This window comes from Pleurodeles waltl, chromosome 11 (assembly GCF_031143425.1).
Source record: "Pleurodeles waltl isolate 20211129_DDA chromosome 11, aPleWal1.hap1.20221129, whole genome shotgun sequence".
In the NCBI taxonomy this organism is placed as follows: Eukaryota; Metazoa; Chordata; class Amphibia; order Caudata; family Salamandridae; genus Pleurodeles; species Pleurodeles waltl.
Window position 1 is genome coordinate 311,726,112 of NC_090450.1, and position 13,705 is coordinate 311,739,816.

A 13,705-nucleotide genomic window follows, 5' to 3' on the forward strand; every position below is an offset into this window, starting at 1 on the left:
CCCATCAACATATATACTCATCACAAAGAAAGGGTACCCTTTTTTTCTTTATGGCATATAGGTACACGTCATGAGCATGAGCCACATATGTTCAGAAAAGGGCCTCCCCAATGTTAGTATAATGTTTATACATACATTAGAGGAAGTGGGAGAGCGTTTTGCCCACAAAGCCATCTTGCCAACTTTTTCTTTGGACTAAGTGACAGCTGTTCATTATTGACCAATTAATCTAGATAAAAATAACTAGTCAACCTTACATGGTCTCAACTGTATGCAGTGCACACTAGATGGAGGTCTATGGAGCGGGTCTATAAGCCACAAAGCTCCCTCACCAGGGCTGGAACTTGTGATCTGTAGATCACATCTGTATATCTGAAGACCAAGCATGACTTTACTGAGCTGCCATGCTAGGGATAAAACCAGCGACCTAAAGTTTACAAACATTGCGCTCTGCAACAAGCACATAAACCATCTTAGCTATATTACCAATCCTGGAACCTCTGAGCCGTTGTATACACACAGGCAGTGTTTAATGCGCTGAGCAGAAACACTTGGGATGGCAGTAAGGGCAAATGTGGATCCATGTTCACAATTCTGAATTCTGTGATCAACCCCAAGAATACAGATTCAACTCCCTTTGTGGCTAGCTGAGATTTTTACATTTTCTAGGTTGATAGCATGAGTGCCACTGAGTGGGGTAGTAATAACTTGTTTTGTTTACAGTGTCATTAATCTGCGAGACTACGGGAAGAAAACCTATAGAAAAAAATAACAAATTGATGAATGTTGCTCACAGGGGCAGCCGAGCCACATTAAAAGTTGTTAGGCAGGTGGCGGGGGTGTTGGGAGCGTGCAGGGGAGTGGGGCACATGAGGGGACAGGAGGCTTTTAACATAAAAAAAATTACCTGGTGCTGCTGGCCACCTTGCTTTCCTGTGCCTGGTCACAGCAGCTTCTGAGACTCCGTGTGAAATCCCTGCACTGCACTCACGCTATGACTAAGCATGAGAGAAGTATGGGGATTGGCCTGTGCGGGCTGGTTTACCACTCACTCTGGCACAAGGAGTCTGTGCTGTTTCTCCAAACCAGCTATCAAATACGGCTGGGTTGGAGAAACCTAAGTGCGCATGTCTGTTTGGCTGGCCTAGAAAGCCTGGCCAAACATATGTGCACTTAAGTGTACTCGCTCCTCCTCCTCCCTCTCATGGCCCAGCCCACCCCTCCTTGCACATGCTGGCTCAGACCCAGCAGCTGAAAAATAAAATGAAATATTGTTTTATTTTTTAGCTGTTGACTCTGAACCAGTGGGCGACGCTCCTTCACCATTGCGAAGGAGCCACCGCTGGTTGCTCAACCATATGTATTGGGTGTGGAAAAATAATGTTCTGGAAATGAGCATGTCGCTTTTTTGTTGTATGGTTGAGGCTTAATGTCCAGATTTAACTTTATAAAGGAAGGTTGTCTCCTACTCTACTCCACAAGTCATTCCAAGCCACAATACACCCTTTCGCCCTAGTCATTGCTGAAAGAGTGGGAGAGACAATTCAGAGGACACCTTATGGAGGGATGGCCAAGGAGACCACTCTTTGTCCCCAAAACCCTCCATTTATGTAATTTGAGCTGAAGGGAAAGAGTAAATTGGGGGTTGGTTAAGCCGAGATGTGGACTGCTTAAACACATATGAGTGTGGATCCAACCAACAGCTTGTGTTCATTTTTAAGGTGATCAACTTTGGAAGATTGGACTAGCATTTAAGTTACTCAAATCTACTGGACAGTGGGGTACACTTTTAAAGAAATGCGTAAAATGTTGGGCATCACAAGCGTCTTACATTCATTTTTTATTTTAAAGAATGACAGTGTTCCCACGACCACCACCCATATGATCCCATCAGTCACCTGCATTTCTCTGGAAAATTGACATCTGAGCCAGTAGTACGTTGCCCGAGAAGATAACTTTCATAGAAAGTCTGAAAGCGAGAGAGTATGTGAGAAAAAGTGGCTTAAGTAAAGTGGAGTGAGAGGGGGTAGTGACACTGATGTGAATATTTAGTCTGGAGTAGATGATTCAGGGGCACGGTGGTGACTCCTCTCTCTACTGAGGTATGTTTACTTGTAAACAGTGATTTATTGTTCATGTACTATACCAAAAGTATGACTGCTAATAGGCTGGTTTAGGGCTCAATTTGTATGTTAGAGCATTAACTTGTTAGCCCACAGGCTCATATTTTTCAGTAATAATTTGTGCATGAAATTATCTATTTAATTAGGACTTTTCAAATGAAGACACATGAAATTTCCCCACCTCTGTTCAGCCACTCCCTTAATTACATAGGACAGAAACCTTATAAAGGTTTCTAGTTACTTAATCTTGTTAGACCACACCCAACAGTTTATGAGTTGCCTCCCAAAAAACTGTTAACACTTACTTGAGAACCGCCTGGAACTAAGCAGGGAATTACTCAAAAGATACAAGAAGCATTTCCTTACTGAGTGAATGTGAATGTGTCTGACAGCATGCTGATGGAAGTAAAAATGAACAAGAGCTTTGGAATATATACTGGCCAGCCACCAATCGGAAGAATCAAATGAAAAACAAGTATAAACTTATATGGCTTCTGGTTGTGCTTATCTCACAAGCTCTTAACACAATTCGTGATGTCACAAACATCTACTACGCTAAGGCCTAAGAGGTGTTCCTTGGTTTACAGAAAGTGGATAGGCTAAGGACTTCCCCACACCAGGGGACTCAGGGTTGGGGCTGTTTGATTTAGAAGGATTCTCTCGGAAGACTATTCACAAGGAGTCCTCCCTAAGCTATAGTAGCAACACAGAAGTAGGACTCCCAATTCATAGGAATTAGTCCATTCTAAAATGATTCCAAACTTTTTATGGTGGCAGCCTCCTCTCTGCAAATGTCTGCATTTAGAAATACTACTGTCAATTAAAAGGCGGTTATATCCATATCTCAGTTCTTTGACAAAGAGATAACTTGGCTTTTGTGACTAAGAGTATTTGTTTTCCCTAGATCCACTACTTAGAATGTTGCTGTTCTTTCCTAACGGCACACAGTACCATAATGTGTTCTTTGGTTGGGCTAAACAGGCTGCCCACATCAGATCCTATACTAATTCATATCACTTAGCAATATGTTTCTTCAGGAGTAAACACCAGATTCCACAACCCAGAGGTCAAACCCAAAGGTATGTTGCTGCCCACGTTATACAGCCAGCCGAATTCACCTTTTCACTTCCTTTTTACATATAAGGAATGGTGTGGTGTTCCATATTGAGGGTGTCTTTCCAATTATTATTGTGTGATCAAGGGCTGGCTTGAAGCCTCATACTGGAGAGCATAGACTCTTGGTATTCCACAGTAGATCAGATCATCAGTGATCAGAAAGGAGAAAGGTATTCTCCCCCACCAAGCAAAAGGCCCACAGACCCCCAAGTTGATTAAACACCGCATTGCTAAACCTAAAGGGGTTGTGGTGACACTCCAGTGCATGACTTCTTCCACACACCATTGTCTGGACTGCTTCTCACTCCAAGGACACAATGCGCACCATGACGTTATCATGCTCAAATGTTGTTGTGCTGAAACCTGCTCCAGAGTCCCTGCCCACCTAATAACTCAATAATATTTGGTATTGTTTCATTTTGTCTTCTCCATTTCAAGAATTGTCTATCTCATCAGAAATAGCAAGTTTGCAAGACAAATTTTTGAGTATTTTTAGTCTCCTTCATATATAATGAGAGTCCTTTCATGGGATTTGCTCTGTTACAGCCATACCAACAAGGTGATGGACTGCTTGATTCCAATCCATTGTTTTCGTCCACCATGCCACCTATTTTTGGACCCAGCCATATGCAAATCAGCTTTAACCCTGCTCTTCATGGGAACAGTCCAGCCCAAATTGCCAAGCCAGGTCCTCCTTGAACCTGAATACAGGCAACCTAGGGCCAGTTTTGTCCTAGTAAGGGCTCATCAACCAGGTATAGCTTGATTCCAATGGCACAGTGAGCACGATACCCATGTCTAGACATGCCCGTTGCACTTAAGGCATCAACTGCCACAACAACCAGGTGATGGATGGAATGCTTGAATTAATCTCGGCCACTGGCAATGACTCTGGCTGCATCCTAATCCATTGTGTTTCACCCACTATGGAATGGAATGCAGCCCGAGTAATTACAAGTGGCTGAGATTAATTCAAGTATTCCATCATCACTTTTTTGCATACTTTGATGTGTAACCCTAAGTGAGACTAGACTTGGGCCGCATGCACAATGTGTCACCGGAGCCAAGCTGTACCTGGCTGATGAGCCCATAACTAAAGCAAAACCGGTCTTGGGTTGCCTGTGTTCTGGTTGAGGGAAGACATGGCTTGGCAGTGCAGGCGGGACTGTTCCCACTGGAGCAAGGTTAAGACTGGTTTGCATATAGCTGGGTCCAAACTGAAGTGGCATGGTATGCAAAATAACAATGGATTGGGATGAGGCCAGAGTAATTACCAATGGCTGATAATAATTCACGCATTCTATCAATCACTTTTTTGTATACTTTGCTGTAAAAGCCTTAGACAGCAGAGTTACAGCACTATGTCGAAACAATACATCATTGCAATGTATCTCATGACATATATACTCTCTTAAGTCCACTAGAAGGAACCTAATTTTTCCAACATGAATACAACCTGATTACCCATAATACACGCATGACCAAAGTCAGCTATAATACATGGGATTCTGAAATGCCTGTGTAGACAGTAGTTTCTAATGCCTTTATAATACAGGAGATCTTGTAATCACGGTGTAAATTGCAGTCTCAAATGTCTTTGTAATTGGTGACTTGTGACACACCCAGTCACTGATTACAAAGAAAAAAAGTCATAACTTGGCTATTATAAGTTATAGTTGAGTTCTGACATCACAAAGCCCGCTGCCAGAGCCAGCAGTCGAGGTGAAAGCCAGGTCAGGCCACGGAGTATAATTGAAGCAGCTGTTTAAAGCAACGAAAACAGAAAGTGCTTTTCTTTATTCTGCTCTATTTAACTACCTTACAATGATAAGCATAAAAAATATGTTTTTTTGCAGTCCTTAGACAGAGAAAAGCTAGAATCTTTCTGCATGTTTCTACACATTCCGAACGACTGAAGCTTTTTTTTTTCTTTTTTTTAAACTGACTTGTATTGAACTGTTTCTAATATTTGTTTGGAACAATATCTAACAGGTTTGAGTTTATTTAATTTTGCACTAGAGATTTTATTTTTACTCTTCATGCTTGCAAGCTTTTAAGTGGTTTGTGGGAATGGTGACGGTGTGCCCATGTATTATTTGGGAGAAACTACCCTCTGGTGTATAGGATAAAGATATTCCACATCACCTCGGAGTTCTATACCTAATAAAGGATCTCAGCCTTCAGCCTCGTTCCTCTACATGGTTATGGAACTTCTCGGTGACTTGGACTATCCCCGTAATGTACAGCAGGGGGTACTTTATCCCTTATATAGTGGTGAGTGGGTGTCATACTTTTACGTATTAGTGCACTGAACATAAACATACTACTATAAGTACATTTGTTTCTCTAATATTTTGCAGACTTCGTCTCACAAAAAGGTCCAGTACTGAATAAGAAATGGGACAAAGTTATGCCCTCCGCCCTTTAAGATTTACCCCGCAGTTCACGAGTGCATATGTGTGATTTTGGGTAGGGGGAAAAAGAACACTTTTGGCTTCAAGGGTGATAGCACCATCTCTGACAACCCAGCACCTCTAACAAGCACTCGCAGATCGGTCACAGTAGAATTGAGTCTGAGTGACTTACCAGCCTGGTTGGTGGTGATGTTCACAGTCACGTGCTGCGGAGGGAAAGGGCTCTTGTTGGACACTCCATTGACGGCGTGGATCTCAAAAGTGTAAGGCATGTGGGCCCAGAGGCTGCTGATGAACACCCGTCCCTCGGCAAGGCCCAACTGCCGGGGTACAAACTCCACGTTGTCATCACAGCGTGAGCAGCTTCGCCGGTCTGCCCGACACTTCTTGCAGATGATGTTGTACGTGACGTCATCGCGGCCGCCAGTCTCTCGTGGCGGATGCCACTCAAGGGTGATGGATGTCTCGTTGATGATGGAAATGACATTCCGAGGGCCGGAAGGAACACCTTTTGAGGGAGAAGAGTAAATGTCAAGCACTAATACATTATCTGATACACAGGTGTGCTGTAACATCCACCTTCTTTTTTTGGCACCAGTTGTTTGAAAGCAAGGGTTAAACAGCATTGCAGGTACCTAATTAGTAAAACATTGATTGTATCGACTATTATTGCATTTGTCTTTCTTCTATTTGTTCTCCCATATTCTGCTGATTACTGAAATCTCAGGTGCACACAAAGGAACCCATCACCCATATGCAGGACTTTAGGATAGGTGAGGACCGAACTCTGTACGCTACATGCAATGCCACCCCACCTCTTTCCCCCACTCCAGTAGCATACCACGGTGGCAAGTTACCTGATCCACTGCACATTAATGACACTTTTCACACACTTGTACATGCACCTTTAAAAGGACTTTAAAAGGCCACACCACGGAAGTAAACACTAAAGGACCTCGTTACAAGGGGCTCAGAAGTTAGTGGCACCACTGTGATTACAAATTCTGCAAGAAGATTGTGGCTTCTGGTGGTGTTACCCTTGACATTTTGCCTGTGAAAGCGGGAGAGATGTCCAAGAGAGATGATAAAGAAAATGGGGAATAACAACAGGAACTGGGTCGGTGTTCGAGATTACCCTGGACATTCCCCATTTCTCAGGAGACACTCATGACTTAAGACCTTATCCCATTGTACTATCCATGCACACCTATCCCTGGAACTACTAATGCCTAAGGCATTTAGAGCAGAGCATGTATTCAAACAGTTATCAGCAGAAGACTCTCCAAGCGAGAGCAAAACCAAACAAATATCTGTACAGCATATTTAGCACACCAGTAAGTGCAACTTCAGCAAGGTTTTCAGTGTGAACAATACAGAAGCAACAGGGTTCCTGGGTGGGTGGGGCGTTATGGCCAGAACTGCCCACTTTAGAACTGGGGAACCAAGTTACAGACTTGATGTCTGCTCAACCTTCTGTATTTCTGGGCAAATTACTAAATCTCCTCGTTCTTAAAAACATGAATGTGACCTTGCGTGATGCTACTGATGTTCCCAGCGTCCAAGTGGGCTGGGTCCCTCTAGGTCTCAGACCGGAATTAATTAAAAACAGACATTGAAACTCGTCTGTCATGTGCCCTAGATTCATGTCATTAACTGCACTGGCAAATAACAGTGATCGAGTTATGAATAATTTATGTAGAAATGTTAAGATAATGCATGTCAATGGTTTGGTTCCTGCTTGCAGTTTTACTTAATCTTGCGTTCCCTAAGAGTTGTAACTATTCCCACGTTGTTGAGTTCTCTATTTTCTTTGTGTAGCATACTATTCCTGGATATTGCTTACTTTAAACTGAGTCGCCATGACATTTATAACGGCCACCGATTGAGAGCTCTGGAGTAGAGGCTGGGAGACTGTTCTCACAGTTTGACAGTGGGTCGTAATGGTTTTCAATATACATGGTCATACAATCCTTGGCCCCTCTGAAGAGTGTACAGAGAAATGGTCACGTATTCCAGTAGCACCTGTTGTTATTCTGTGGAATTTTTCTGAAGGAGGTACACAGATGTCAACATATTGACAAGGCAAAAATAAATTAAAATACAGTTTTTTACAGGTGAGTGGGTGTGTTGTGTGTTTGGAGGTGGTGAGGTGAAGAAGATGCAAGGAAGTGCATTCAAGGAAATGCAAAAAGAGGATGCTTAATAGGAAAGAGATGAGGTGTAAGGTATGCAGATAGTCGAGATGTGGAGAGAAAAACAGTGTACATGTCTAAAACAGAGAGTGCATATCAGGAGTGATTAAGATAGGCTGAAGACCACTACGCCTTCCACAGGACTTAGTAATGTTTAATTCACAGTCTCACAATTTCAGAATTGAAAATTTTTCAACATTAAATATTTTCAACAAATTATTTGTTGCTAGAATTTATCCTAAACGGATACCAACCACTGACAAAGCCAATAGTCCTGGATGGTTTTATGCATATGTGAGTTGCTGTGATACATAGCTGGATGAAATAACAAAAAGCTCAGACAGGAACCAAAATAGTGGTGTGGTGCCACATTATGAGAATCACAGAAATTGGTATACGTATTTAAGCCATACCCTTAATTACACAGACCGATCCCCTTTTAGAGACACCCAATTTTTGTATCCCACTTAAATCCCAGGGTACTTGTGTAAAGAGCTCCAATACATTCAGGTCGATTTAGCACTATATACAAAAAAGAAAAAAAAAGTACATGTGCAGTTTGCTAAACGTATTATTTATAGAGAGTCGAGCAGCTGACATAATGGTCCCAATTGCAAAACCTTATTCTTCCTGTAAGGAGTCATCTCCAAGACCCTGATGTAGACAGTATACATAAAACCCTATGTTTTCTTGGTGTGTCATGGAAGCCTTTCTCCAAATACAATGTTTTGCAAGAGCAATAAGAGGGGGAATGCCTACATGCACGTTACATCCAACTCGATTCCTGGACATTGACTACATAGTGGGCAATTCAGAACGTGTTGAATTAGGAGAAATGGGCCTACATGTGAAATTCATTCAAATTCGTTGACCACCAGAGAGCATACCTGTGGACTTTGAGGATCACATAAAATGAGGAAAATAAGTAAAATCAAAGACAAAAGCCGACCATTGCATGATAGTCTTCTATTTCTGTGATTTGGTCGAGAGAGGAAATTAGAAACACAAGCATCAATCTACCCTAAACTTTATACAGAGCCAACCAAAAATAGAATCTGAGGTGCCCAAGGACCAGAAGAGCAGCTCGAATATGTAGTTAACTGATCATTAAAGCATCCAACAGCACTTTCTACCAACAGCTACCCAATACATACTTACATTTGCGGCCAATAGGCACCCGTAACAACCAAAGAAATATGTATGCAATTAGATCCTGCTCTCTGGCCCCATCCACCAAAAACTCACAACTTATTAAAGCTGACATATTCACCCTGCACGTAGGCTTTGGAATCATTTATTAATTAATTCCCCAAACTTCGAAAAGGGGCTATAAATTCATATTGATGGCAGAGTGTACGATATACAAATGCTAATTAACAATAATAACAACATGTGCACAATGCTATGTGACTGCTAGCAAAACATCATGTCTATTCTTCCGTATTAAAAGAGAGACAGCAACAGCTAGCCAGAAACAGAATGTTATGATATAGACACTTGTAAAGACAGGTTCTGAATATGTTATCTTCAGGCATCATTGACATCAGAGAACTAGAACACACATAAAGGTCAGTAACCAAATTATTGAGAATGATGGAAAACTTGAGTCACAACAAGGAGAGGGGCAATAAGGTGGAATAGTTTATTTTACAAACAAGAAACTGGAAAATAGATTCAATTAATCTGCATAAGTATTTGACTAGTCTATATCAGGACTTGCAGGTGAAAAATTCAGACACATGATGACAGAAAGAACCATAATAAACCATTAATGGCTGAATGATGAATGTTCACTTTTTTGTGAATAGAACACATTCAGTTACAAAGAAAAGTAAATAATATATTCAACTTAAATAATACAATATTTTGGGTATCGCCACTTTTGGTTTCTCATACCACCTCTGTGCCAACACACACATCTTGCTCTATTTCCCCAACTGTGTTCCTTATTTCCAATCATACATCTCTAACTGTCTCACTGCAATTCAAGTTTGGATGGGCCTACAGTCCCAGGTGCACACGTTTTCCAAGGTAGACGCCATCTACTTTCCCTCCAACTCTTTTACCAACACATGTTCAAGTGTTGTTCATCTCCCTCAGGACAACACGACCTTTGCCTTTTCAGCTAGAAATCCAGGTGAACTGTTTTTCTCTTCAATGCATGGAAGAAGTCATTACCACCAGCCTCAGAGCAGCATGTCACCAGGTCATGAGCATATAAAAAATACACCATGCTTCCTCTTCCATACCACAAAGACACTATTTAATTCTCTAATACTCATCAACCTACATTATTACTGGCCTACATCAGTATACCTTTGACTCACCAGACAAGGTGCTTAATTTTGCAACTAGGACCTATTCAACCTGTAGAGAAATAAACACATTTCTATTTTGTTATAAAGCTGGGTGGACTCACTATAGGCTGTGTTCAAAGTGGCTAATGGTGCTTTCACATGCTACCTTAAAGACAAAATGACTTGCTGAGCTCCTTGCAGAAGCAAAATTGTACACACCCTGCAAGCATCTGTTTGTAGTGTGTAGTGCTGTAGATTCACATGCTCTGCCTACTCCTGCCATCTAGTGTTGGCTTTGGACGTTTGCAAGTTCTCTTTCTTTGGAGAAGCCTTCTGAGTCACAAGATGTAGACTCCTCCTTTAGTTGGCAAACAGGGGCAAAGTACGAATTTATGGGAACCACCAGCTAGACAAATTCCAAGCAAAGAATGCACGCTCAAGTAAAAAACACAATCCAAACATATGTTTAACTAAAGTATCTAAAAATATGTTTAACTAGAAATTAAAACAATTAATCTGAGGATAATGTATAAAATATTTTTAAACACAGAACATACTTGTGAGAATTACCATTTCTCAAATGTTGAACTTTTTCCTTTCAAAGTTGTTTTTCTATACCGACAGATCTGCAGTTTAGTAAATTAGATTAAATGTCCTTTTCACCACACGGTTGACATTTCCAAGCCGTTCTCTTGAGTCCAGAATTTGTTACAGAAGTCTTGCTTCATATTTATCTTGCCAGGTAAATGAAAAGGCATCATTCTTAAAGCCAAATACATTTCACATGTAACAGTTATTATGATAAGAAAGGTTATCGTATATCGCCATCATAGTTTCAACTTATTTTTTTCTGATGCAGTGGATGAGAAATATGCTCCTCTTTCTTTTGCAAAGAACAAGTCTACTTCTGGGATGCTCCAATGCTTTGCACATGGGCTCAGCTGGATCTTAGCTTTAGTGTCTGCAGGAAGCCAAGAACGCAGAAGGATGCACTTAGCTTGTTGCCTCGCATTTTCGCTGCGGGGAATCAATTCACAAATTGTTTATGAACGATAAGGTAAATTTCAAAGTGGCATGTTTGAACTTAAATATCTTAATCCAATGGCCACAAAGCAATACTGTTGAAAATAGGAATCCCCTTTCTTTTTCCACTTGCAGTTTAAATACCAAACGTAAAAAAAAACCTCAAATGAGGGAGGCAGATTTTGGTTATCCTGCCTCTCTTGGTAGTACAACATTTCACCATTCCTCTCATTTCAACAGAAATTCTGGTCTCGGTGCTCTCTTATCTGGGGCCTCGGGCACAGAAGAGGACAACCAGAGAACAATTTTAGCATTTTGCTCTCCTTTTCTAGTGTGTGGGATACTCTAAGGGCCTTAGTAATTGGTACTTTTATCAAAAAGCCACAAACCACTGGCCTCTAGAATGTTAATGAGGCACGAATACAATTATGACTGCTTGCAAAAAGTAGCAAATGCGGAATGGCGGTGTCTATAGACGTCTACCTCCTTTCCAAAAAATGTCCTGCATCTTTCTGTACAAGAGTCAGAATACCACACGAAGTGGATGGTCAAATGTTGAGAACTTACACTTTGCAAATGCTTGCCATCTGCTCTTGGCTGACAAGAGCAATTCCATGCTTTACAACCACAGAAAAAGTCAATAAGTATGTGTGCACATCATTGTGAATCACAGGTGGGGAGGAATGACCTTTGGCTGCCTTTTCCCCTTCCAATTTGTAACGGTTCACAATCCTTGAACTATGATTAGGAATGACTATCATACATCGCAATTCAGTTTTGCCCATTGTCAATTGTGACTGTACATTCATAAAGTGAGTTGCATTCGTTTTGCACTGCTAAGTACTTTGTGCAATAGGCTTCTCATTAAGATCCAAATGGGAATGCCAAAGATTAGGCCTGGGTCCAATGAGAACACTCAAGCCCAACAAGATATCCAAAGAATCAGGTACAATCAAGTGAGATCCACACCTAGACCCTGGAGATAAAGTGAAGTTCCAAGTATCATCAACAGGCCAAGTTGTCATCCAAAGGAGATACTGTCATGAAAGTTAAGTTATCACAATCTGCGAAGTTAGGAAATCTGACCTCAAATACTGGTTTGTTAGTATCTTGCTTGGTTGGATTTTGAAAGTAACTTTCAAGGTGCAAGCATAATAGGATCATATTTACTCAATATTTATGGTTACATAGTGAAATTGGCTAACAAGATATTGAACTATGAAATGATATGTGTGCTTTGTATGAAGTCATTGGCCAGATAAGGGAGAATTTTAAGGCTTCATTGTATTAGACCTGAGCCTTGAAACCACTGGAAATCAGCGTTCTAGGCCTTAGGTGAAATAAGAAGAAGGTTCTTTTCTTATTTATTGGGAGGAGCTGTGAGCTATTAGCTAAACTGGCGACCTTGGAATGTGGGGACCCAGATTATAATCCCAATTTGGGCAACTGGGCGACATTTAAGAGTTTCTGGATGTAACCTTATACCCCTGTCCCATTAAAAGTTGTACATTTATAAAATATAATTGTGAACATCTGCCATATGACTCAAGTTGGTAAAATGACACGTATTACACAGGATCTTGTATCATCTTCCAACTCCTCTTTGCTATACTCTGTCTCCAGCTATACTGGGGAACACATGCACCTGTTTGCCATACTGCAAACCGAGCTCCAACTGTAGCAGAGTACTTTAAAGGGAGCAATTCCAGATGTAACATGCCAATAGCAATGATACACCTGGAAAAGTATTGGGAGGAGACGATTTGGTTGAAACAAGATTAGCCAAACCAGGATGTGAAGCCATGTACGTATTTGGGACAGCAGTAGACGGCAAAGTTATTTTTGAACCACACACATCTTAAGTTGTGCTGATGGTTTAAGGTGGGAGAACAGGAATTATTTTTTATACCTAAAAACACCTATTCATTCATTATACTTTAAATGTAGTGGGTTCTGGCTGATTTGTTTATTGACTTCCCCCCTTGGTATATGCTGGTGATGAAAACTGGCTTTTAAAGGAATTGGAGCAACACTTTACTTTAAGACCCTTTTTGCCACCAACAATCAATGTTGTCTTCTACATCATCTCATTGGATATAACTTCCTGTCTCGTTTTCTTTACAGAGAGAGAGTGCCTCTCAATTAACACCCAGGTTGACTATGTTACCAACAGCACAATATTTTGTTTCACATGACTTAAGAAGGTCATCCGTGCGATACCATCTTCTTTGGGACCAACTCTCGCTGTAGCAGTAGTAAAATCTACGCTACACTATGTGCAAGCACTCTTAGTTGTGTGTCCCTAAAATCACTGTATCAAACTTAAAACTGAAAATGCCAGGGTTCTGTTCGTTGTACGACGTAGATAAAAAGAAATATAGTCTCTTTGGCAAGACACAAACTCCACGGCTTTCAGTGGCCGCCAGAATGAAGAAAAAGTGTCTGTGTTTGCCTTCAAACGTCATGAAAAGACATCCCAGCACCACACCTTTATTTACCAATAATATCAACTTCTTGCCAAGACGCTAGAACGTCAGGCT

The 13,705-nt window shown here is 41.1% G+C and overlaps 1 protein-coding gene across 3 annotated transcripts in view; it reads right to left on the bottom strand.

Moving 5' to 3' along the window:
- Positions 1–13,705, bottom strand: part of EPHB1 (EPH receptor B1) — a 754,401-nt gene that overhangs the window by 233,464 nt on the left and 507,232 nt on the right. For all 3 annotated transcript variants that reach the window (XM_069213561.1, XM_069213563.1, XM_069213562.1), the window contains exon 5: positions 5,826–6,161. In XM_069213561.1, coding sequence (XP_069069662.1) covers positions 5,826–6,161 — 336 coding nt within the window. The remainder of the gene's footprint in view (positions 1–5,825; positions 6,162–13,705) is intronic.